The sequence below is a fragment of the Oncorhynchus masou genome, chromosome 31 (assembly GCF_036934945.1).
Source record: "Oncorhynchus masou masou isolate Uvic2021 chromosome 31, UVic_Omas_1.1, whole genome shotgun sequence".
NCBI lineage: Eukaryota > Metazoa > Chordata > Actinopteri > Salmoniformes > Salmonidae > Oncorhynchus > Oncorhynchus masou.
In genome coordinates this window covers 84,508,965-84,536,410 of record NC_088242.1, presented here as the reverse complement: position 1 = coordinate 84,536,410, position 27,446 = coordinate 84,508,965, and the positions used below count along the sequence as shown (strand labels likewise).

At 41.8% G+C, this 27,446-nt stretch overlaps 1 protein-coding gene across 5 annotated transcripts in view; it reads right to left on the bottom strand.

Moving 5' to 3' along the window:
- LOC135524614 (ankyrin repeat domain-containing protein 13C) overlaps positions 1-27,446 on the bottom strand; it is an 80,186-nt gene that overhangs the window by 30,413 nt on the left and 22,327 nt on the right. For 4 of the 5 annotated variants that reach the window (XM_064952313.1, XM_064952315.1, XM_064952314.1 and 1 more), the window contains exon 3: positions 10,037-10,141. The exons of the other annotated variant lie outside the window; for it this stretch is intronic. In XM_064952313.1, the coding sequence (XP_064808385.1) occupies positions 10,037-10,141 (105 nt within the window). The remainder of the gene's footprint in view (positions 1-10,036; positions 10,142-27,446) is intronic. 5 annotated transcript variants of the gene reach the window in all.

Genomic DNA, 27,446 nt, shown 5'->3' with positions numbered 1-27,446 from the left:
TGTATGTGTCACGACTTCCGCCGAAGTCGGTCCCTCTTCTTGTTCGGGCGGCGTTCGGCGGTCGACGTCACCGGCCTTCTAGCCATCACCGATCCACTTTTCATTTTCCATTTGTTTTGTCTTTGTCTTACACACCTGGTTTCAATTGCCCAATTAGTTGTTCATTATTTAACCCTCTGTTCCCCCACGTCTGTTTGTGAGTAATTGTTTGTATGTAGTACGGTCCGTTAATGTGGGCTCTCTTTATTGTATCACATTTGTATATTGAGTAAATTACATTTATTTACTTATATCTGCTGTCCTGCGCCTGACTCCTCTACACCAGCTGCACACAGACCGCATTACAGTAAGTCTTTACCTGACTCAAACTTTATTATTTTGCTGCTCTATCCCCAGCTAGTAAATTTGGTTCCTTGGAAGTTGTGGGAACTTACATTTTTGGATTCCCATCAGTTCTGGGAAAGAATCCATATGTTTTTTGACCGGTAAAAAGGAAACATTTGAAATGTTCTGAGAAAATATAGCCTAGTCTTAAACGTACATTTTTAGATTGCAGGGAGGTTTTGAGAATGTTTTACTATGGTTCTCTGAAAGTTCTCTGAGGTTTTATTAACGTTCTGAGAATGGAAATTACAGATTAAGGTAATTAAATAACGTTCTGAGAACATAAGACTTAATAACACCAGGCCTCCCAAGTGGCTCATTAGTCTAAGGTATTGCATCAGAGTGTTAGCTGTGCCACTAGAGATTCTGGGTTTGAGTCCAGGCTCTTTCGCAGCCGGCCATGACCAGGAGACCCATGGGGCGGCGCACAATTGGCCCAGCGTCGTCCAGGTTAGGGGACGGTTTGGCTGGCAGGGATGTCCTTGTCCCATCATGCACTAGTGACTCCTGTGGTGGGCCTGGCGAAGTGCAAGCTGACACGGTCGCCAGGTGCATGGTGTTTCCTTGGTTCGGCTGGCATCAGGGTTAAGTGGGCATTGTGTCAAGAAGCAGTGCGGCTTGGTTGGGTTTCGGGGGACGCACGGCTCTCGACCTTAGCCTCTCCCGAGTCCATACGGGAGTTGCAGCGATGAGACAAGATTGTAACTACAAAAATTGGATACCACAAAATTGAGGAGGAAATAGGAAAACGTTTAAGAAATAAGACTTAATAACACTGCTGGCTTAGTTTGGGTTAACTGTTTTGAACTCCAAGCACAGGTAAGACACTTGAAAACAAACATTTATTTTTTATTGTGAGATTTAAACCTACGATCTTCTGCTCTCAATCCATGGAATTAGTCTACAGCGCCACAAGGATGGAGCTACCTAAGCTTTTAATTTTTGTCTATTCAAACAGACCCCATTTCAAAAGGAAACTAGCACTCATTAAGATCAGGTGTGGCCAATTAGTGGGCGAAGCCAACACACCTGAACACACTTAACAAGATAGAGGGTAGAGGTTTGTTGATGCCGAGAACGGAATGTATATGTTTTAAAATAACATTCTTCGAATGTTCTTTGAACCTTAGTATTTTCTTGTGGGTTTTTATGGTAAGGTTTTTTAATGTGAACATGACTTTAAATAGAACCATGAGGAAACATGCAGAAAACTTTTTGCTGAAGTACTGAAATTCTCACCTAAGAAACATGATTCTCAGAACGTTATGTGCTAGCTGGGTTGTTCTTTAGTCTGAGACTGCCATCATTGAAGTTGTTTGTGTTGACGTCAAAATGAGGGGTATTGTACAAAAAGTAAATCAGAGTTTGGACACATTTTCTTTTTTGGGGGGGGGGGGGGACTCTTCAGAATGGTTAGAATGTTTGTCCATTCCAGAAATCGTCGTGGTACTAAGATCCAGACTCATTGCGGAGGAGAAATTAACATATGTGGGAGTGGTGTAGCGTTTGCCGGGAGAAAGGAGTTTGGGTGGTCAGGCAATATACAGTAAGTCTACCATCTGGCTAAAAACAAACAGATTCAGTACTGGTCTGGTCTTTTTATAGAGGCACTTTGAATATGGGATTTTAGAATCTCTAAAAAGACCAGATCACTACTTCCTGGAAAAGTGTGATATCAGCAACTTTCAGTGGCCTCATTCACTCAGATGTTTCCATCCTCACACAGACAGCTCCCACTTCCCTACCAGACCAAGACAAGTGCTGACCTGCTAATGTATCTAAAACACTGCATTGCAATTGCTTTTCTAGGCTAGCCATGTTAGCTAGCTTTTACATGTTTATGACACTGAATATGGAAAACTGTTCAGGACTACTCTCCTGCCTTACTGACAGCCAGGCCATATGACAGGGCCAGGCCTATACACCTACTGTAGTAATTTACAAGATTTGCAGGAACTGAGTCAACAGCTAAGAATAAAAGTGATTCATTTAAGTGAGGGTGGTGTGGCAGTGTGATAAGAGACACATGATGCCTTGGAACTACACAGTTAGTGAGTCAGAAGGTAGGTGCGTGCATCAACCAACACAGGTCGAAGTGTAGCCGAACATCTTATAATAAAAATAATACAAAATAATTTGAAATAATGAGTGCCTCTCTCCTTTAAAACAGTTACCAAGTAACACAGACCAAAACGGATGGTGGGTATCCATAGACCCTGGAGATCAAATTTAATTTGTCACATACAGTGCCTTGCAAAAGTATTCATCCCCCCTTGCCATTTTTCCTATTTTGTTGCATTACAACCTGTAATTTTAATGGATTTCATTTGGATGTCATGTAATGGACATACATAAAATAGTCCAAATTGGTAAAGTGATATTTAAAAAATAACTTGTTTCAAAAAATTCAAAAAAATAAAAAACTGAAAAATGGTGCGTGCATATGTATTCACCCCTTTGCTATGAAGCCCCTAAATAAGATCTGGTGCAACCAATTACCTGCATCTAAATGATTTAGATGCACTATTGTAAAGTGGCTGTTCCACTGGATGTCATAAGGTGAATTCACCAATTTGTAAGTTGCTCTGGATAAGAGCGTCTGCCAAATGACTCAAATGTAAATGTAAATGAAGTCACATAATTAATTAAATAAAGTCCACCTGTGTGCAATCTAAGTGTCACATGATCTCAGTATATATATACACACACACACACACACACACACACACACACACACACACACACATAAACACACACACACACGCCTGTTCTGAAAGGCCCCAGAGTCTGCAACACCACAAAGCGGCACAATGAAGACCAAGAGGCTCTCCAAACAGGTCAGGGACAGATCAGGGTTGGGTTATAAAACAAAATATCCAAAAGTTTGAACATCCCACGGAGCACCATTAAATCCTACTAAGAAAGAATATGGTACAAAACAAACCTGCCAAGAGAGGGCCGCCCACCAAAACTCACAACCAAGCAAGGAGGGCGTTAATCAGAGAGGCAACCAAGAGACCAAAGATAGCCCTGAAGGAGCTGCAAAGCTCCACAGCGGAGATTGAAGCATCTGTCCATAGGACCACTTTAAGCCATACACTCCACAGAGCTGGGTTTTACAGAAGTGGCCAGAAAAAAAGCCATTGCTTAAAGAAAAAAATAAGCAAACACGTTTGGTGTTCGCCAAAGGTCATGTGGGAGACTCCCCAAACATATGGAAGAAGGTACTCTGGTCAGATGAAAATAAAATGTAGCTTCGTGGCCATCAAGGAAAACGCTATGTCTGGCACAAACCCAACACCTCTCATCACTCCAAGAACACAGGATGTTTTTCCATCGGCAGGAACTGGGAAACTGGTCAGAATTTATGGAATGATGGATGGCGCTAAATACAGGGAAATTCTTGAGGGAAACCTATTTCAGTCTTCCAGAGATTTGAGACTGGGACGGAGGTTCACCATCCAGCAGGACAATTTTATTTTTTCTTTCACCTTTATTAAACCAGGTAGGCCAGTTGAGAACAAGTTCTCCTTTACAATTGTGACCTGGCCAAAACCCTGTCAATGACCCTAAGCATACTACTAAAGCAACTCTCGAGTGGTTTAAGGGGAACATTTAAATGTCTTGGAATGGCCTAGTCAAAGCCCAGACCTCAATCCAATTGAGAATCTGTGGTATGACTTAAAGATTTCTGTACACCATCGGAACCCATCCAACTTGAAGGAGATGGGATTTTTGCCCATTCTTTATGGCAAAACTGCCTAATTGGCTAGATATGCCAAGCTTATAGAGACATATCCCAAGAGACTTGCAACTGTAATTGCTGCAAAAGGTGGCTCTACAAAGTATTGACTTTGGAGGGGGGTGAATAGTTATGCATTCTCAAGTTTTCAGTTTTTTTCTCTTTAGTTATCTTTCTTATTAGTTTATTTTCCTGGCACCACACTCCCAGGGCCCTCACCTCCTCCCTATAGGCTGCCTCGTCATTGTTGGTAATCAGGCCTACTACTGTTGTGTCGTCTGCACACTTGATGATTGAGTTGGAGGCGTGCGTGGCCATGCAGTCATGGGTGAACATGAAGTACAGGTGGGGGCTGAGCACGCATCCTTGTGGGGCAACAGTGTTGAGGATCAGCAAAGTGAAGGTGTTGTTTCGATACCTCAGTTCACAACAATCGAATGTTCTGCTTTTTAGGGGAAATGGAAAGAGAGCCTGTGATGCGACTTCCGCTTTTGGACATTAACAAGGCGACACACCACATTTCCTGGATTGGTTGAACAGTGCAGAAGAGAACCTCCTGTAAGTTTTTTTCCCAAGACCAGTATATAGAGTTTCTAGTTTCCGGTGTTTAATTTACTCCCACTACATTGATAGCCATGCACGGTACACATTACAGAAGGCAGCCATGGTGTACTCTGCTCTCCAGTGTACAGTGGTGCAAAAAAGTATTTAGTCAGCCACCAATTGTGCAAGTTCTCCCACTTAAAAAGATGAGAGACCTGTAATCACATTGTAGGATTTTTAATGAATTTATTTGCAAATTATGGTGGAAAATAAGTATTTGGTCACCTACAAACAAGCAAGATTTCTGGCTCTCACAGACCTGTAACTTCTTCTTTATGAGGCTCCTCTGTCCTCCACTCGTTTCCTGTATTAATGGCACCTGTTTGAACTTGTTATCAGTATAAAAGACACCTGTCCACAACCTCAAACAGTCACACGCCAAACTCCACTATGGCCAAGAGCAAAGAGCTGTCAAAGGACACCAGAAACAAAGTTGTAGACCTGCACCAGGCTGGGAAGCCTGAATCTGCAATAGGTAAGCAGCTTGGTTTGGAAAAATCAACTGTGGGAGCAATTATTAGGAAATGGAAGACATACAAGACCACTGATAATCTCCCTCGATCTGGGGCTCCACGCAAGATCTCACCCCGTGGGGTCAAAATGATCACAAGAACAGTCAGCAAAAATCCTAGAACCACACGGGGGGACCTAGTGAATGACCTGCAGAGAGCTGGGACCAAAGTAACAAAGCCTACCATCAGTAACACACTACGCCGCCAGGGACTCAAATCCTGCAGTGCCAGACGTGTCCCGCTGCTTAAGCCAGTACATGTCCAGGCCCGTCTGAAGTTTGCTAGAGAGCATTTGGATGATCCAGAAGAAGATTGGGAGAATGTCATATGGTCAGATGAAACCAAAACAGACCTTTTTGGTAAAAACTCAACTCGTCGTGTTTGGAGGACAAAGAATGCTGAGTTGCATCCAAAGAACATCATACCTACTGTGAAGCATGGGGGTGGAAACACCATGCTTTGGGGCTGTTTTCCTGCAAAGGGACCAGGACGACTGATCCGTGTAAAGGAAAGAATGCATGGGGCCATCGATCGTGAGATTTTGAGTGAAAACCTCCTTCCATCAGCAAAGGCTTTGAAGATGAAACGTGGCTGGGTCTTTCAGCATGACAATGATCCTAAAGACACCGCCTGGGCAACAGGAAGGAGTGGCTTCGTAAGAAGCATTTCAAGATCCTGGAGTGGCCTAGCCAGTCTCCAGATCTCAACCCCATAGAAAATCTTTGGAGGGAGTTGAAAGTCCGTGTTGCCCAGCAACAGCCCCAAAACATCACTGCTCTAGAGGAGATCTGCATGGAGGAATGGGCCAAAATACCAGCAACAGTGTGTGAAAACCTTGTGAAGACTTACAGAAAACGTTTGACTTCTGTCATTGCCAACAAAGGGTATATAACAAAGTATTGAGATAAACTTTTGTTATTGACCAAATACTTATTTTCCAACATATTTTGCTAATAAATTCATTAAAATTTCTACAATGTGATTTTCTGGAATTTTTTCTCATTTTGGCTGTCATAGTAGAAGTGTACCTATGATGAAAATTACAGGCCTCTCATCTTTTTAAGTGGGAGAACTTGCACAATTGGTGGCTGACTAAATACTTTTTTTGCCCCACTGTATGCATCCCACTCAAGGTACAGTACATACCACAGGATTGCCTGTCCCCCTTTATAACTCAACCACAAACCCAAAGAAACCCATCAAAGCACACTCCCCCTCCCATAGATGTACTGTCAGGATCCATAGGAAGAAAGAGGGAGAATCATACAATACATCAGGCTTCTTACACACCCAAAATATATCAAAGCTGGCCATAGAGGGAGGAGGTTAGAGTTTTTATGATCTAAAATGCAGTGTGTTCTTGAAGAATGAGAAATGTCAGTCAGAGGAAATGTATGCTTCTCATGACTCGGCTAACGTTACTCTGACCAGCAGAAGTTCACAAGGCTAGAGACAATGATGAACAGCCAAATGAAAGAGACAAGGGGAAGAAAGTAAAACATAGTTAAAATATATTTTTTTAATATCCTAGTCCATTTTTAAGTGCAATGTTCCATTATGGCCTCTAACTCACTTTAGCAGTTCAAAAGCTCCCTTTGTGGCGAGTTAAGTCCAGAACAGACCTGTGGTTGGCCAAGTTCAGAGTGACAGAATGCAGTCTCAGCCTGTCAACATGGGCACTTTACAACAGGACAGAGGTTAGAAATAAAAATACAAATATGGGGTCAGTTGAAGTCAGAAATTTACATACACCTTAGCCAATTACATTTAAACTCAGTTTTTCGCAATTCCTGACATTTAATCCTAGTAAAAATTCCCTATCTTAAGTTAAGTCAGAAGTTTACATACACTCAATTAGTATTTGGTAGCATTGCCTTAAAATTGTTTAACTTGGGTCAAACGTTTCAGGTAGCCTTCCACAAGCTTCCCACAATAAGTTGGGTGAATTTTGGCCCATTCCTCCTGACAGAGCTGGTGTAACAGAGTCAGGTTTGTAGGCCTCCTTGCTCACACACACTTTTTCAGCTCTGCCCACAAATTATATTTTCTATAGGATTGAGGTCAGGGCTTTGTAATGGCCACTCCAATACCTTGACTTTGTTGTCCTTAAGCCATTTTGCCACAACTTTGGAAGTATGGTTGGGGTCATTGTCCATTTGGAAGACCCATTTGCGACCAAGCTTTAACTTCCAGACTGATGTCTTGAGATGTTGCGTCAATATATCCACATAATTCCCCCCCCTCATGATACCATCTATTTTGTGAAGTGCACCAGTCCCTCCTGCAGCAAAGCACCACCACAAAATAATGCTGCCACCCAAGTGCTTCACGGTTGGGATGGTGTTCTGCGGCTTGCAAGCCTCACCCTTTTTCCTCCAAACATAATGATGGTCATTATGGACAAACAGTTCTATTTTTGTTTCATCAGACCAAAGGATATTTCTCCAAAAGGTACAGACTTTGTCCCCATGTGCAGTTGCAAACCGTAGTCAGGCTTATTTCTTCTTTTCATTTTCCCGTGATGTCAAGCAAAGAGGCACTGAGTATACATCCAGCCTTGAAATACATCCACAGGTACACCTCCAATTGACTAAAATTATGTAAATTAGTCTATCAGAAGCTTCTAAAGCCATGACATAATTTTCAGGAATTTTCCAAGCTTTTTAAAGGCACAGTCAATTTAGTGTATGTAAACTTCTGACCCACTGGAATTGTGACACAGTGAAATAATCTGTCTGTAAACAATTGTTGGAAAAATTACTTGTGTCATGCACAAAGTAGTTGTCCTAACAAGAGGTCGACCGATTATGATTTTTCAACGCCGATACCGATTATTGGAGGACCAAAAACCCGATACCGATGAATCGGCCGATTTAAAAAAAAATAAAAAAAATGTATTTGAAATAATGACAATTACAACAATACTGAATGAACACTTATTTTAACTTAATATAATACATCAATAAAAATCAATTTAGCCTCAAATAAATAATGAAACATGTTCAATTTGGTTTAAATAATGCAAAAACTAAGTGTTGGAGAAGAAAGTAAAAGTGCAATACGTGCCATGTAAGAAAGCTAACGTTTAAGTTCCTTGCTCAGAAGATGAGAACATATGGAAGCTGGTGGTTCCTTTTAACATGAGTCTTCAATATTCCCAGTTAAGAGGTTTTAGGTTGTAGTTATTAAAGGAATTATAGGACTATTTCCCTCTATACCATTTGTATTTCATTAACCTTTGACTATTGGATGTTCTTATTGGCACTTTAGTATTGCCGGTGTAACAGTATAGCTTCCGTCCCTCTCGCTACTACCTGGGCTCGAACCAGGAACAAAACGACAACGGCCACACTCGAAGCATCGTTACCCATGCAGAGCAAGGGAAACAACCACAGGCTCAGAGCGAGTGACATTTGAAACGCTATTAGCGAGCGCTAACTAGCCAGCCATTTCACTTCAGTTACACCAGCCTCATCTCGGGAGTTGATAGGCTTGAAGTCATAAACAGCACAATGCTTGACGCACAACGAAGAGCTGCTGGCATGTTTACACGCCTGCTTCTGCCTACCAATGCTCCGTCAGATACTTAGATGCTTGTATGCTCAGTCAGATTATACGCAACGCAGGACACGCTAGATAATATCTAGTAATATCATCAACCATCTGTAGTTAACTAGTGATTATGATCGATTGATTGTTTTTTATAAGATAAGTTTAATGCCAGCTAGCAACTTACCTTGGCTTACTTGCATTCGCGTAACAGGCAGTCTCCTTGTGGAATGCAACGAGAGAAAGGCAGGTCGTTATTGCGTTGGACTAGTTAACTGTAAGGTTGCAAGATTGGATCCCCCGAGCTGACAAGGTGAAAATCTGTCGTTCTGCCCCTGAAGGAGGCAGTTAACCCACCGTTTCTGGGCCGTCATTGAAAATAAGAATGTGTTCTTAACTGACTTGCCTAGTTAAATAAAGATTAAATAAAGGTGTAAACAAAACAAAAACAAAAAAGCAACACAAAAAAATAATCGGCAAAATCGGTGTCCAAAAATACAAATTTCCGATTGTTATGAAAACTTGAAATCGGCCATTCCAATTAATCGGTCGACCTCTAGTCCTAACCGACTTGCCAAACTATAGTTTGTTAACATGAAATTTGTGGAGTGGTTGAAAAATGAGTTTTAATGACTCCAACATAAGTGAATGTAAACTTCCGACTTCAACTGTAGCTCTACAAGCTTGGGAGCTTGACATAACACTACCAGGCCATGCTTGTGGGACAAACAGGGGAGATACAGAGGCGTGCATATACACAGCCTATGAGAGATGCATTTCCTAATGAATTATCTTTCATCTGAACACATAAGCCTGAGACCCTTGAGGAATTTCTCCCCTGATGGACAAAAGGGGCAGCTTGGTACCAACTCTGAGAGCCATGTGGAGGAATGCACAGGATCATCTGCCAATTTCATAGCAAGTTTCCCCCCTAGTTGTTGTTCTCTCCCACGCAGGTGGGGCATTCAAGCAAACAAGCATGACTTCTGACACCAAAATGCTTCACACTGGGGCACAAGGGCAGGCAATGGCATCTAGGATTTGATATCAGCAACCCACCGGTTGCCAGCTCACTTCAACAGCTTTTTCCCGTCAGAACCGGGGTTTGAACTGGCAACCCTTCAGTTGCTGGCTTGCATCTCTAACTGCTAGGCTACCTGCCATCTATGATAGGGGGAACACTGGTCAGGAATTAGGGGCCACTGGGCACAGTAGAGCCAGTCTGAGTCGGGGCGCGGTTGCTTACTCATCTGTCGATCTCCGTAGCTGATAGCTTCTGCCAAGGGACTCCATCCCTGAGCGTTCTTCACCTTTACTGGTGCATTGTGGGCCAGCAGCAGGTGGGCACACTCTGTGGGAAAAATAAACAAAAGGCAACAGTAATTGACATACAGGTCATTACAGAGACAAGGCTAGTGGTAGAGAGCACTGCCTTCTTAGTGCATTGACAATTTGATGATGGTTAATCTGATTTGCACTGCTACATAGCCCAGAGTGGGCTGACTAGAGCAGTGTTTACCCAACTCAGGGTAAGCCATCATTGTAAAATAAGAATTTGTTCTTGCCTAGTTAAATAAAAAAATAAAACATGTAAGTACCCCCAACACAGCACACACTTTTGTTGTAGCCCCAGACAAGCACACCTAATTCAACTTGTCAACTAATCAGCAAGCACTCAATGAGGTGAATCTTTTTTATTGTATAGGGCTACAACAAAAATATGTACTGTTGTGGGTACTTGAGGACCGGAGTTGGGAAACACTGTACTGGAGACATGGGTCAAGCATTGCAAAGAAACCAAATTAATAACCTCCAAAAACTTTAACAAGCGGGTTCTGTGTAAGCATTTCTTCATAGTCCAAAGTCAACAGTACACTATTTTTCCCACCATACGCTTCCCATCAGCCCTTCGTTGTCATGACAAGTATTTAATTCAAACTCCACTGAGCTTCCCTATCAAAAAGACAAAAGAGGCACCGGAAGCTAAAATTAATTCCAACCTGACACCATGCCCATTTCGGAACAAGCTCTAAATTACAATTTTAACTTCTCTTCTCCAGGGAACGGTTCCAAAAATGTAAGTCTGCAATAAATGAATTGACATGGTAGAATGGCTTCACTTCAAATATAATTCACTTCAAATAATTATTGAAAAATATAACATTTTAGTCACATACACACCTTCGAAAAGGCCTCATAGGATTGTCTCTGAAATATTAGCCGTCCCAATCCAACTATTCCATTATGATTTTATAAAGGGTTTATTATACTCTCATACATTCCACTGCTAGGCTATCTATTTTCAGTGTAGCCTGCAAGTTATTTTGACTAATACAGGAGCCAAATGCTCTGTAGCTGTAGAGGACAATTCATGTTAAACTTGAACATAGATGAGAGTAATGTGAGTAAGAATGGGATGAAAATAACTGTGCTGTTAAACCACATGACCTCATGCATTCATATGGGCTTACAACTTTATTAGCTTATAGCTATAGGATCCCTTCTGATGAGCCACAAACATCTGGCTCTGCAATCCAAATCAACTATGAAGGCTGTAGGAAATTCAAATGTTTTTACCTCTGGCTTGACCACAACATATCATAAGCCAGGAAATAAACAGACATCAATTAATTTGTATTCTGATGGGACAATACAACAGCCCAAACACCCAGGTGTTGCCTATATGTCAACAACAAGCAGCACCGCAGTGAGTGAAATACAGAGCTTCTGTACTTCCTGGGATGGGCACTTTGTCAGCAACAGAGCCAAAATGGGGCATGCTGTTTCGACTGTTAATATAACAGTGACATCTCTTGAAATTGTGGCCTCCATGCAATTCTGTTTCAGCTTTGGCTAATGCCATTCATAAATTGTATTGATAGATAGAGATTCACATACAAAAGATAATATAATGTAAAAATTCCACTGAATGGAAAATATATAGGCCAGCCATTTCATGGGTAGGAACTGGGACTATCATCACTCCTTTTTGGCAAACTGTTACAATGGATGACTCTAAATCATTGAACAAAAGCCACATGGATGCTCTTCTGTGTAGAACAATAGTGTCTTTCTTTATCCCAGGAACATGGGTCTACCAGAAAACCCTATTACCCAACTGAATGAACCTAAGTAGTATACTCTCTCATTCAAGTCCAAACTTGTTGTTCTGCCTTGTTACTCAGCCAAATGTCACAGTGAATGCACAAGACATACCTCCCTCAGTCATAGAGAATGGAATGTTCTGATGCAAGGGCAGACTGGCCAACTGGCATTTCGGGCAAATGCTATAGTGATGACTCCTGAATGTAGTCTAGAACAGGCCATCTAATTGCCTAAGGAAAATTGAAATGATACATTCAAAGTAGTTCCACAAATGGGAGGTATTAGGTACAGAGGATAGTTGGGAGCTCAGCTTCCATCCTCAGGGAGTTGAAAAGGTTTGGAATGGGCCCTCAAATCCTTAAGAAGTTCTACAGCTGCACCATTAAGAGCATCTTGACTGGCTGCATCACCGCTTGGTATGGCAACAGCACCGTCCTGGATCGCATGGCGCTACAGAGGGTGGTGAGGACAGCCCAGTACATTACTGGAGCTGAGCTCCCTACCATCCAGGACCTCTATATCAGGCGGTGTGAAAGGAAGGCCAGGAAAATCATTAAAGACAGCCACTGAAGCCATAGATTGTTGTCTCTGCTTCCGCATGGCTAGCGGTACTAGTCTATCAAGTCTGACACCATCAGGCTCCTGGACAGCTTCTATCCCCAAGCCATAAGCCATAACCAATAGCAAACAAAATATCTACACCGACTGAGTTGACCCTAGTATTTTATTTATTTTTTGCACTCTATGCACACTCACAGGATTCTACACACACGCACTCCAACACACACACACACACACACACACACACACACACACACACACACACACAGCTGCAAATCTGTTTATTACATATCCTGATGCCTTTTTGCAAATTAATATTCCAAACAAAACTGAAATATTGACATAAGTATTCAGACCCTTTACTCACGACTTAGTTGAAGCACCTTTGGCAGCGATTACAGCTTTAAGTCTTCTTGGGTGTGACCATACAAGCTTGGCACACCTGTATTTGGGGAGTCTCCCATTCTTCTCTGCAGATCCTCTCAAGCTCTGTCAGGTTGGATGGGGAGCATCGCAGCAACAGCTTTTTTCAGTCTCTCCAGAGATATTTGATCGGGTTCAATTCCGGGATCTGGCTGGGCCACTCAAGGACATTCAGAGACTTGTCCTGAGGCTACTCCTGCGTTGTGTTGGCTGTTTGCTTAGGGTTGTTTTCCTGTTGGAGAGTGAACCTTTGCCCCAGTCTAAGGGTCCTAATCGCTCTGGAGCAGGTTTTCATCAAGGATCACTCTGTAATTTGCTCATTTCATCGTTCCCTTGATCCTGACGAGTCTCCAAGTCCCTACCGCTGAAAAACATCCTTACAGCACGACGCTGCCACCATCATGCTTCACTGTAGAGATGGTGCTTGGTTTCCTCCAGAACTGTCACAAGGCATACAGGTAAAGAGTTCAATCTTGGTTTCACCAGAACAGATCATCTTATTATTCATGGTCTAAGAGTCCTTTAGGTACATTTTTACTGAGGAGTGGCTTCTGTCTGGTCACTTTACCATAAAGACCTGATTGGTGGAGTGCTGCAGATATGGTTGTCCTTCTGGAAGGTTCTCCCATCTCCACAGACGAACTCCGGAGCTCTGTCAGAGTGGCCATCAGGTTCTTGGTCACCTCCCTGACCAAGGCCCTTCTTCCCCGATTGCTCAGTTTGGCCAGGCGGCCAGCTCTAGGAAGAGTCTTGGTGGTTCCAAATGTCTTCCATTTAAGAATGATGGAGGCCACCGTGTTCTTGGGGATTTTCAATGCTGCAGACATTTTTTTTTTTGTACACTTCCCCAGATTTGTGCCTCGACACAATCCTGTATCGGAACTCTACGGACAAATCCTTCTACCTCATGGCTTGGTTTTTAATCTGACAAGCACTGTCAACTGTGGGACTTAATATAGACAGGAGTGTGCTTTCCAAATCATGGTCCAATCGATTGAATTTACCACCGGTGGACCAATCAAGTTGTAGAAACATCTCAAGGATGATCAATGGATACAGGATGCAACTGAGCTTAATTTTGAGTCAAATAGAAAGGGTCAATACTTACAGTACCAGTCAAAAGTTTGGACACACCTACAAATTACAGGGTTTCTAATTCACTTTTACTATTTTCTACATTGTAGAAAAATACTGAAGACATCAACACTATGAAATAACACATATGGAATCATGTAGTAACCAAAAACAGTGTTAAACAAGTAAAAATATATTTTATATTTGTGAATCTTCAAAGTAGCCACCCTTTGCCTTGATGACAGCTTTATTTAATCCATTTTAAAATGGGCTCCTGAGTGGCGCCGTGGGAATCTCAATGCTTTAAGTGTCACTATAGACACACTGGTTCGAATACAGGCTATATCACAACCAGCAGTGCTGGGAGCCCAATAGAGCGGCACACATTTGGTCCAGCGACGTCATGGTTGGGCCGGTGTAGGCCATCATTGTAAATAAGAATTTGTTCTTGACTGACTTGCTTAGTTTATAAAGGTTAAATAAAAATTCACATTTAAAAATAAGGCTGTAACGTAACAAAATGTGGAAAAAGTGAAGGAGTCTGAATACACTGTGAATATAAACTCAGCAAAAAAAGAAACGCCCTCTCACTGTCAACTGCATTTATTTTCAGCAAACGTAACATGTGTATATATTTGTATGAACATAACAAGATTCAACAACTGAGACAAACTGAACAAGTTCCACAGACATGTGACAAACAGAAACGGAATAATGTGTCCCTGAACATAGGGGGGGGGGGGGGGATCAAAATCAAAAGTTACAGTCAGTATCTGGTGTGGCCACCAGCTGCATTAAGTACTGCAGTGCATCTCCACCTCATGGACTGCACAAGATTTGCCAGTTCTTGCTGTGAGATATACCCCCACTCTTCCACCAAGGCACCTGCAAGTTCCCGGACATTTCTGGGGGTAATGGCCCTAGCCCTCACCCTCCAATCCAACAGCTCCCAGACATTCTCAATTGGATTGAGATCCAGGCTCTTCGCTGGCCATGGCAGAACACTGACATTCCTGTCTTGCAGGAAATCAGCCATACTGCCCGTTCTGTGAGTGGTGGTATTGTCATGCCGGAGGGTCATGTCAGGATGAGCCTGCAGGAAGGGTACCACATCAGGGAGGAGGATGTCTTCCCTGTAACACACAGTGTTGAGATAGCCTGTTGTCATTGCAGGCACAGTCCGATGATGCTGTGACACACCGCCCCAGACCATGACCCTCCACCTCAAAAATCGATCCCGCTCCAGAATACAGGCCTCGATGTAACGTTCATTCCTTTGACGATAAACGTGAATCCGACCATCACCCCTGGTGAGACAAAAGTGCGACTCATCAGTACTTTTTGCCAATCCTGTCTGGTCCAGTGACGGTGGGTTTGTGCCCAAAGGCGACATTGTTGCAGGTGATGGCTGGTGAGGACCTACCATACAACAGGCCTACAAGCCCTCAGTCCAGCCTCCCTCAGCCTATTGCGGACAGTCTGACCACTGATGGAGGGATTGTGTGTTCCTGGTGTAACTCGGGCAGTTGTTGTTGCCATCCTGTACCTGTCCCGCAGGTGTGATGTTCGGATGTACCGATCCTGTGCAGGTGTTGTTACATGTGGTCTGCCACTGCGAGGACGATCAGTTGTCCGTCCGTCTTAGGCGACTCACAGTACGGACATTGCAATGCCTAAGGCATGTTCACGCAGATGAGCAGGGACCCTGAGCATTTTTCTTTTGGTGTTTTTCAGAGTCAGTAGAAAGGCCTCTTTAGTGTCCTAAGTTTTCATAACTGTGACCTAAATTGCCTACCGTCTGTAAGCTGTTAGTGTCTTAACGACCGTACCACAGGTACATGTTCATTAATTGTTTATGGTTCATTGAACAAGCATGGGAAACAGTGTTAAAACCCTTTACAATGAAGATCTGTGAAGTCATTTGGATTTTTACGAATTATCTATGAAAGACAGGGTCCTGAAAAAGGGTTGTTTCTTTTTTTGCTGAGATATTTATTTATATATATAAGACACACATACACACCTCTATCACTCCAGAATCCCTGCACATTGTAAATATGGAGTGGAACTGATCCTGTATATAGCTTCTTATTTTCTTGTGTTCTTATTTCTACATCTCGTTTGATTTTGTTCTACCATATATAATTTTTTGTGCAACATTGATATTGATTACTGGATTGTTGTGTTTGGAGCTTGTAAGAAAGGCATTTCACTGTACTTGTGCACATGACATTAACTTTACTTGAACACATACTTAGAGAGAATACGAGTAGAAGTTTGAGGTAGAAATAGAGAACAAGTGAAAAAAGAGAAGTAAAACATGTTTTAACGAGGGGAACATATTGTTTTTTTCCCACCATTTTTAACCTAACTAAGGCAAGTTCAGAACAAATACTTATTTTACAATTTTAGATCTAATGAAGAATAATAAAGTTTCCTATTTTATAAAATATAAAGTAAAATATAAAGTTGTGCTCCGATGATGGGGTGATGTTGAGTCACAAAAAGTCTTGCGTCCATCTCCAAACTGAAAAGCAAAAAGCTAACACGTGTCAGTGAGTGTTGCATCAGCATGATCCATGCTTATCCTCTTTGTCCAGGGCCAAGCCAGCTGATGAGGGAGTTTAATGTGTAGAGGAAACTGAGTTTGCCTGCCCGGCCGCTGTGGTCTTGGCAGCTAAGTGCATGACTAGCATCCTACTGGATGACGTAAGACAGACAGCCCTATTCCCTGCTTGTGTAGTGAAAATTCTTTACATAAGCCTGAGCAAGCAAGCAGACAGGCTAGATTTAGGCAGAGAACTGCAGGGCATGTCTGTCAGGCAAGGCCCTAGGAGCAGGGTTTGGCAATTCAGGGAAGAGTTCTATACAAGGGTAGGCTAATCCTACACTAAATAAAAAAAAAAGTGCAATCTCGAACCCAAAATGGTTCTTCGGCTGTCTCTAAAGAAGAACCCTTTGAATAACTTTTTGGGGGTTCCAGGTAGAACGCTTTTGGGTTCTATGAAGAACCCTTTCCACAGACAGTTCTACATTGTACTGAAAAAGGGTTCTACCTGGAACCAAAAAGGGTTCTCCTATGGGAACAGCTGAAGAACCGTTTTGGAACACTTTTTTCTAAGTGTACTGACTGGACCACGGCTGTACAACCTCATCGGTAAGACCAGATGGTATCTGCAGATAAGTTCTCTTATCGCGACCTCTACACTATTCAATCGTGAAAATAATTTGGTTTGACATGAATCTACTCGACAGATATTTGGGGTATGAGAATATAGGGTTTTGCTCAGCCTGAAGAAATGAGACAACTTCTAAACAAAAACAGGCCGAAGGCAGAAATGCTAGCACAAACTAGAGTGCAGCGTGAGCTTCTTTGCAAGCGTAGTGAGTAGGGTTGCACATTTTGGAGAATAATCAGAGGTGGAAACTTTCCGTGGGAATATGGGAATTAATGGAAATGTGAAAAATATGAACTTTAAATATTAATACCATTTAAAATGTTTTTGTTTTTTGCATTGTATATATTTGAAGGAAAAATTAAACCGCACACTGCTCTTGATAGCTTATTAAAGATCAGTGATACGATCTTTAATAAGCTAACGTATCGGCCTCACGGCCTTCGTCAGAGCTTTTGTTCCACGCATCGAAAAGGGGTTGGAGACGAAGGAAAAACAAATAAGTGCTACCAAATATAACAATATGCATTTCATAAATATTCAAATAAAATGTGTAAATAAGACGTATTAAACACGTCTGTAAAACCACAATGAGGACATAGCAAGTTTTCATTCATTATTGGGTACATCGTACGAAAAACAGAATAATCTTAAATAGGGACATACAGTGCCTTGCGAAAGTATTCGGCCCCTTTGAACTTTGCGACCTTTTGCCACATTTCAGGCTTCAAACATAAAGATATAAAACTGTATTTTTTTGTGAAGAATCAACAAGTGGGACACAATCATGAAGTGGAATAATTTATTGGATATTTCAAACTTTTTTAACAAATCAAAAACTGAAAAATTCTGCAAAATTATTCAGGCCCTTTACTTTCAGTGCAGCAAACTCTCTCCAGAAATTCAGTGAGGATCTCTGAATGATCCAATGTTGACCTAAATGACTAATGATGATAAATACAATCCACCTGTGTGTAATCAAGTCTCCGTATAAATGCACCTGCACTTGATAGTCTCAGAGGTCCGTTAAAATGAGCATCATGAAGAACAAGGATAATCCGAGATACTGTTGTGAAGAAGTTTAAAGCCGGATTTGGATACAAAACGATTTCCCAAGCTTTAAACATCCCAAGGAGCACTGTGCAAGCGATAATATTGAAATGGAAGGAGTATCAGACCACTGCAAATCTACCAAGACCTGGCCGTCCCTCTAAACTTTCAGCTCATACAAGGAGAAGACTGATCAGAGATGCAGCCAAGAGGCCCATGATCACTTTGGATGAACTGCAGAGATCTACAGCTGAGGTGGGAGACTCTGTCCATAGGACAACAATCAGTCGTATATTGCACAAATCTGGCCTTTACGGAAGAGTGGCAAGAAGAAAGACATTTCTTAAAGATATCCATAAAAAGTGTTGTTTAAAGTTTGCCACAAGCCACCTGGGAGACACGCCAAACATGTGGAAGAAGGTGCTCTGGTCAGATGAAACCAAAATTGAACTTTTTGGCAACAATGCAAAACGTTATGTTTGGCTTAAAAGCAACACAGCTCATCACCTTGAACACACCATCACCACTGTCAAACATGGTGGTGGCAGCATCATGGTTTGGGCCTGCTTTTCTTCAGCAGGGACAGGGAAGATGGTTAAAATTGATGGGAAGATGGATGGAGCCAAATACAGGACCATTCTGGAAGAAAACCTGATGGAGTCTGCAAAAGACCTGAGACTGGGACGGAGATTTGTCTTCCAGCAAGACAATGATCCAAAACATAAAGCAAAATCTACAATGGAATGGTTCAAAAATAAACATATCCAGGTGTTAGAATGGCCAAGTCAAAGTCCAGACCTGAATCCAATCGAGAATCTGTGGAAAGAACTGAAAACTGCTGTTCATGCTCTCCATCCAACCTCAAAGCTGTTTTGCAAGGAGGAATGGGAAAAATTCAGTCTCTCGATGTGCAAAACTGATAGAGACATACCCCAAGCGACTTACAACTGTAATTGCAGCAAAAGGTGGATATTAACTTAAGGGGGCTGAATAATTTTGTCTCCCAAATTTTCAGTTTTTGATTTGTTAAAAAAGTTTGAAATATCCAATAAATGTCGTTCCACTTCATGATTGTGTCCCACTTGTTGTTGATTCTTCACAAAAAAATACAGTTTTATATCTTTATGTTTGAAGCCTGAAATATGGCAAAAGTTTGCAAAGTTCAAGGGGGCCGAATACTTTCGCAAGGCACTGTAATTCATGTCCAAATTTACAACATACCATACATACATACATGCATGCATTTCATCATTAAGTTTTTAGGAAATAATGTCTGGAGGGTGAAAATCCAAAAACATTCTCTTTTACTCAGAGTATTATTGATATCACCTCCCCTGTCTGATATCTTAACTTTCTCTATGCCACAAAATCTAAAAAAAGGTAGAAATGTCCTGCTTTAGGTCATTAAAATGTACTGCGACTGGATAATCCCTGTCGTTTCTCCTGATTGAACTTTTATGTTAATCTTCTGTAATCGCCATACACAGCGCAGTCTGAAAAACTGCCATTTTGGATGTCCTCTTTTTAATGTCTCAGGATGGAAGCTGACTCCCTGTAATAGAGTATTTCTGTCCATTAAACAGGGTTCCGTTTAATTTCTCAATCCACATATCGAGGTAATGAACACGTTGATTGTCACATTCAATAGTGAATTTGAGATTAGGGACAATGTCATTAAGTGGTGCCATAAAATCTGACAGCTCTTTTTCCGGTCCTTCCCATATGCAATTTCTTTTGTCAATATATCGATACCACTTCATGACTTTATTCAAAAATTGATTTTCGTTTTCATTATTAACAAAACGTTCTTCAAAAAGACCCACATAAATGTTAGCATAACTCGGAGCGAATTTGAAGCCCATCAATGTTCCATTCGTTTGTAGGTAGTATTCATCATCAAACCTAAAATAGTTATAAGTCAAAACAAATTCAGCCAGCATTAGAATAAAGGTTGTTGGTGGATATTCGTTAGTACCTCTGTCTCCCAAATAGTGAGCTAGGGCTGCCAGCCCTCCCACATGGGGAATGCTGGTATATAGATTCTCAATATCTAATGTGACCAAAATACAGTCTTCTGTTAAACCCGTTATTGGTGAAATCTTGTTTATGAGGTCTACAGTCTTTTTTACATATGATGGCAATGCTTGCACATGAGTTTTAATAAAATAGTCTAAAGTTTGACAACGGCTCTAGCATTGAGCCTATTCCTGCAACCACTTGGCTGCCTGGATAATTGCCTTGTGTTTTAGGTTTGTGTAATTTCGGTAAAATGTACAGGCATGGACGTATGGCACATTTGCAGCAAATATATTTCTATTCAGATTTTGATATAAGGTGGTTTAATAGAGCTCCAGATTAGAGCATAACCAAAGCTTCAGTTTCTAGACTGTCTTCCTCTCAGGCTTCCATGTCTTCTCCCCGGACCTCCTCAATGTCCATTAGAGGTCGACCGACTAATCGGAATGGCCGATTAATTAGGGCCGATTTCAAGTTTTCATAACAATCAGAAATCTGTATTTTTGGGCACGTTTTTTTATATTTTTTTATATACCTTTATTTAACTAGGCAAGTCAGTTAAGAACACATTCTTATTTTCAATGGCCGAAGAATGGTGGGTTAACTGCCTTGTTCAGGGGCAGAACGACAGATTTTCATATTGTCAGCTCGGGGGATCCAACCTTGCAACCTTACAGTTAACTAGTCCAACGCTCTAACCACCTGATTACATTAATGCAGTAGAAGCCAAGGTAAGTTGCTAGCTAGCATTAAACTTATTTTATAAAAAACAAATCAATCAATCATAATTACTAGTTATAACTACACAAGGTCGATGATATTACTAGTTTATCTAGCGTGTCCTGCGTTGCATATAATCAATGCAACCCTGGGGGATGATTTACCAAAAGCGCATTTGAGAAAAAAGCACAATCATTGGATGACTGTACCTACCCATAAACACCAATGCCTTTCTTAAAATCAATACACAGATATATTAGTATTATAGTATATATATATATATATATATATATTAGTATTATAGTATATATATATATATATATATTAGTATATATATATATATATATATATATATATATATATATATATATATATATATATATATATATATATATATATATATATATATTTTTTTTTTTTAAACATGCATATTTAGCTAAAAGAAATCCAGGTTAGCAGGCAATATTAACCAGGGGAAATTGTGTCACTTCTCAGGGTACATCAGGGTATATGCAACAGCTTGGGCAGCCTGGCTCATTGCGAACTAATTTGCCAGATTTTTACGTAATTATGACATAACATTGAAGGTTGTGCAATGTAACAGGAATATTTAGACTTAGGGATGCCACCCGTTAGATAAAATACCGAATGGTTCCGTATTTCACTGAAATAACAAACGTTTTGTTTTCAAAATGATAGTTTCCGGATTCGACCATATTAATGACTAAAGGCTCGTATTTCTGTGTGTTATGTTATAATTAAGTCTATGATTTGATAGAGCAGTCTGACTGAGAGGTGGTAGGCAGCAGCAGGCTCGTAAGCATTCATTCAAACAGCACTTTAGTGCGTTTTTGCCAGCAGCTCTTCGCAAGCACAGCGCTGTTTATGACTTCAAGCCTATCAGCCTAATAGCTGGTGTAACCGATGAGAAATGGCTAGCTAGTTAGCGGGGTGCTCGCTAATAGCATTTCAAACGTCACTCACTCTGAGACTTGGAGTGGTTGTTCCCCTTGCTCTGAAAGGACCGCGGCTTTTGTGGAGAGATGGATAACACTGATTCGAGTGTGGCTGTTGTCGATGTGTTCCTGGTTCGAGCCCAGGTTGGGGCGAGGAGAGGGACTGCAGGTATACTGTTACTCTGGCAATACTATAGTGCCTATATGAACATCCAATAGTCAAAGGTATATGAAATACAAATGGTATAGAGAGAAATAGTCCTATAAATACTATATTAACTACAACCTAAAACCTCTTACCCTGGAATATTGAAGTATCATGTTAAAAGGAACCACCAACTTTCATATGTTCTCATGTTCTGAGCAAGGAACTCAAACATTAGCTTTTTTACATGGCACATATTGCACTTCAACTTCTCCAACACCAAATTGAACATGTTTCATTATTTATTTGAGGCTAAATTGATTTTTTATTGATGTATTATATTAAGTTAAAATAAGTGTTCATTCAGTATTGTTGTAATTGTCATTATTACAAAAAATAATAAAAGAAATCGGCTGATTAATCGGTATCGGCTTTTTTTTGGTCCTGTTGTGTGCTTTGGTGTGTGTGTTCCCAAACATGGACCAGTTGCGCCCTGAGTCAACTGATGTTGGTGGGATTTGGAGGATGATGGAGGCAACAGGGAAAGAGCTTCAGATCCACAAAGTCCCCTCCAGCAGGTGGCTGATGAGATATGTTGGCACAACTGCCATATTGTATCTCCATTCCAAAGCCTTTGCTTGGAAGTGTACTTCACCAGACTGCCAAGAACCTTATCCTCATCCAGGCCAAGGTGGCGAGACACGGTAGTGATGACACCATAGGCCTTGTTGAGCTCTGCACCAGACAGGGTAAGGAGGTCCAGCATGTACGCTACAACGTAAATGAGCTTCAGGCAGAAGTCTTCATGCTTTTTGATGCATTTCAGAACTGCAGTTTCCTCTGCTTGGAGCAACAGTGAAGTGGGCAGGGCAGAATGGATTTATTCTCTTACATATGCAAGCACAGTCTGCACATCAGACCGGATGGCATGGCCTCCCTTAATACGCGCAATGGCTACTGCTATAGGTTTCAGGAGTTTCAGGCTGCTTACCACTCTCTCTCAAAATACATAATCCAGGAGGATCCTCTTGATGGGGCTGTCCATGTCGGCAGACTGTGATATGGCCATTTCTTGGAAAGACTCCTTCCCCTCCAGGAGACTGTCAAACACTATGACAATACCACCCCAACAGGTGTTGCTGGGCAGCTTCAATGTGGTGCTCTTATTCTTCTCACTTTGCTTGGTGAGGTAGATTGCTGTTATAACTTGATGAAGCTTCACATACCAAACCATTTCCTTGGCTCTCTTGTAGTGTATCCATTGTTTTCAGTGCCATGATGTCCTTGAGGAGCAGATTCAAAGCATGAGCATCACAGCCAATGGGTGTGATGTGAGGGTAGGACTCCTCCACTTTAGACCAAGCAGCCTTCATGTTCGCAGCATTGTCTGTCACCAGTGCAAGTACCTTCTGTGGTCCAAGGTAATTGATGACTGCCTTCAGCTCATCTGCCATGTAGAGACCGGTGTGTCTGTTGTCCCTTGTGTCTGTGCTCTTGTAGAATACTGGTTGAGGGGTGGAGATGATGTAGTTAATTATTCCTTGCCCATGAACATTCAACCACCCATCAGAGATGATAGCAATACAGTCTGCTTTCTCTATGATTTGCTTGACCTTCACTTGAATTCTGCATCTAGCAAATGAGTAGATAAAGCATGTCTGATTGGGGGGGTGTATGCTGGGCGAAGAACATTCAGAAATCTCTTCCAATACACATTTCCTGTGAGCATCAGAGGTGAACCAGGTGCATACACAGATCGGGAAAGACATTCATCAGCATTTCTCTGACTACGTTCCTCCATTGTGTCAAAAAAAACACTGATTCCAGGAGGACCATGAGCTGTTGTTATCGATAAGATGTCCGTTTCATCATTTTCACCTCGAATAGAAGTTGACGGACTTTTGTCAGAGGTTGCTTGTTGTGAACGCTGAGGGAACTTTATGCACTTGACCAGATGATTCTGCATCTTTGTTGCATTCTTCACATATGATTTGGCACAGTATTTGCAAATGTACACAGCTTTTCCATCTACATTAGCTGCAGTGAAATGTCACCACACATCAGATAGTGCCCGTGGCATTTTCCTTTAAAGATTAGGAAAAAAAATAGTAAAAAAAACAAATACAACTCCATGTGCAGATAAATAGTTAAGCAGTTAGATTAAACAACTCCTTTGTAAGATACATGTTTTAAAATGGTGAATTAACACTCAGTTAGCAGGTTCAAACAAGCTAAAAACCCACATGGTAGCAAAAACTAACTAGCAGAAATTGTTAACAAGTTAGAAACACACTTTGCTGTAGGCTACTATTTATTAGTGAACAAAAAGCATGTATGACGTAAACATATATTCACCCCACCCAGTATTGTAATCAAAAATTACCAGAAAGGATGTAGTCCTTGGCTCTTTCCAAATGAAGTGTGTGTCCATTATCTGTACATTGATTGAACTTCAACACACCATGAACATTTCACTTTAATACATATCAAACCAAAATACTGCCTCGAAACATAATTGATAGCCAATTAGCAACAGATTACCTCTACAGTCCGAATCCATCAAATATACAGACAGCAGCTGTGAAACTATTGATAAAAGACAGTCTCCATCAACAATCTGGTCTGTTCAGCAGAGTGCGTGCGTACAGAGGCAGTGGGGCTCTGCCCAAAACATACCAGTGACAGGAGGGCGGAGAGGACGGGGCGGAAGAGTTGTAATAATCTGATTGCCGCACGCTTCAGTACGTGCGTTGGCTGCAGATGGGGCACTTGTCAGAACCACCCAGGGCTGTAAATGTCAGCCCATTTCAGACTAGAGCCAGGCACATCCCCAAATGGCTTGCTCATTCACTCCCCTATGTAGTTCTTTCTTTCTCTCCATCATCTCTTACAGGAGTGAGGTTGCACCATTTATTGGTTGCACTTCTTAATAAATTAGCCTAACTAATATTTGGGCTTTCTCATCAGTCTTCTAAATACAGACTGAGCTTTACTGCTTCCTGATACCGAGGGCCTTTCTCTGTTTTGTGAAAACGTTCCATTTTAGTGTGCTTATGATATGATGCACTTGCGTGTCAGATTTCACTGGCTATCGACAGGCTCAACCTGGTACCTTGGTACCAAACATGCAACTCGTTATCCTGGATCTCACAAATCCTTTTGAGGTCAAATCTCTAATTTATTTATATAGCCCGTTGTACATCAGCTGATATCTCAAAGTGCTGTACAGAAACCCAGCCTAAAACCCCAAACAGCAAGCAATGCAGGTGTAGAAGCACGGTGGCTAGGAAAAACTCCCTAGAAAGGCCAAAACCTAGGAAGAAACCTAGAGAGGAACCAGGCTGTGGGGTGGCCAGTCCTCTTCTGGCTGTGCCGGGTGGAGATTATAACAGAACATGGCCAGGTGGCCTGTCATTGTGTCTCTCTGGGTAAGCAAAGCACAACTGGACAGGAGACACAACAGGACAGGGTGCCAAACAAACACCACCCCTAACAACTGACAGATATATACGCAGCTCAGTGATGTTCTGTTGCTGTATGCCAAATAGTGGAATCCTCAAACCCATCCAGTATTATGCCGCATTCAGGATTCAGCCCGTAGCTTTATGAGGTGTAGAGAGGGGAGAAAAAGGAACTGTAGATACTGATATCTAAACATCTGCAACAGATCTGCAACTGTACAGACATGGGATTGTATGACAGATCTGACTCTTCAGACATACTACACAATCTTCAGTATCAAACATGTATCCTAAAGTCCTTCCCACGGACTCTCACTAGTATTCATCATGATTCTACAGTGCAGGAAGAAGAGAGGTCACACTCCATGTATTAACCTCTAGTGACACCCCATCCCGTGAACGGGACCGTTGTCATCATCTGACACTAATTAGCATAACGCAACAGACATAAATATTCCTATTCATGAAAATCACAAATGAAATATATTGAGACACAGCTTAGCCTTTTGTTAATCACCCTGTCATCTCAGATTTTCAAAATATGCTTTACAGCCAAAGCTAGACTGATAGCCTAGCATAGCATTTTGTCCAGCTAGCAGCAGGTAACTTGGTCACGGAAATCAGAAAAGCAATCAAATTGTTTACCTTTGATGAGCTTCGGATGTTTTCACTCACGAGACTCACAGTTAGATAGCAAATGTTCCTTTTTCCAAAAAATATTATTTTTGTAGGCAAAATAGCTCCGTTTGGCTAAGAAATCGCCCGGAAATTGCAGTCACGAAAACAGATAAAAATATTCCAAATTAGCTCCATAATATCGACAGAAACATGGCAAACGTTGTCCTTTATGCACAAAACACTATGAGAGACTTCAGCTGACCACTGACGCAATGTTGACGTTCAGGCTCATTTTTCAAAATAAAAGCCTGAAACTATGTATTGTGACACTAGACACATTAGGGAAGCCATATAAAAAGTAATCTGGTTGATAGCCCATTCACTGCTCAATAGCCGTCTTTGTATCTAAGACAATTGTGTAGCCTAGAGCGATTTTCTAGGTTAGCTAGCCAGCTATTGTCGTTCTTTTAAGGTAACGTAACGCAATCAACCTGCTAGCTAGCCAGCTAGCCCCCGAATAGCAGCACTGTAGAAACTATTACACTCGACGGAACGACTTGATTAGTGTAGTGTCAACATCGCAGCCACTACCAGCTAGCCTACTCCAGCAGTACTGTATCATTTCAATCATTTTAGTCAATAAGATTCTTGCTACGTAAGCTTAACTTTCTGAACATTCGAGACGTGTAGTCCACTTGTCATTCCAATCTCCTTTGCATTAGCGTAGCCTCTTCTGTACCCTGTCAACTATGTGTCTATCTATCCCTGTTCTCTCCTCTCTGCACAGACCATACAAACGCTCCACACCGCGTGGCCGCGGCCACCCTAATCTGGTGGTCCCAGCGCGCACGACCCACGTGGAGTTCCTGGTCTCCGGTAGCCTCTGGAACTGCCGATCTGCGGCCAACAAGGCAGAGTTCATCTCAGCCTATGCCTCCCTCCAGTCCCTCGACTTCCTGGCACTGACGGAAACATGGATCACCACAGATAACACTGCTACTCCTACTGCTCTCTCTTCGTCCGCCCACGTGTTCTCGCACACCCCGAGAGCTTCTGGTCAGCGGGGTGGTGGCACCGGGATCCTCATCTCTCCCAAGTGGTCATTCTCTCTCTCTCCCCTTACCCATCTATCTATCGCCTCCTTTGAATTCCATGCTGTCACAGTTACCAGCCCTTTCAAGCTTAACATCCTTATCATTTATCGCCCTCCAGGTTCCCTCGGAGAGTTCATCAATGAGCTTGATGCCTTGATAAGCTCCTTTCCTGAGGACGGCTCACCTCTCACAGTCCTGGGCGACTTTAACCTCCCCACGTCTACCTTTGACTCATTCCTCTCTGCCTCCTTCTTTCC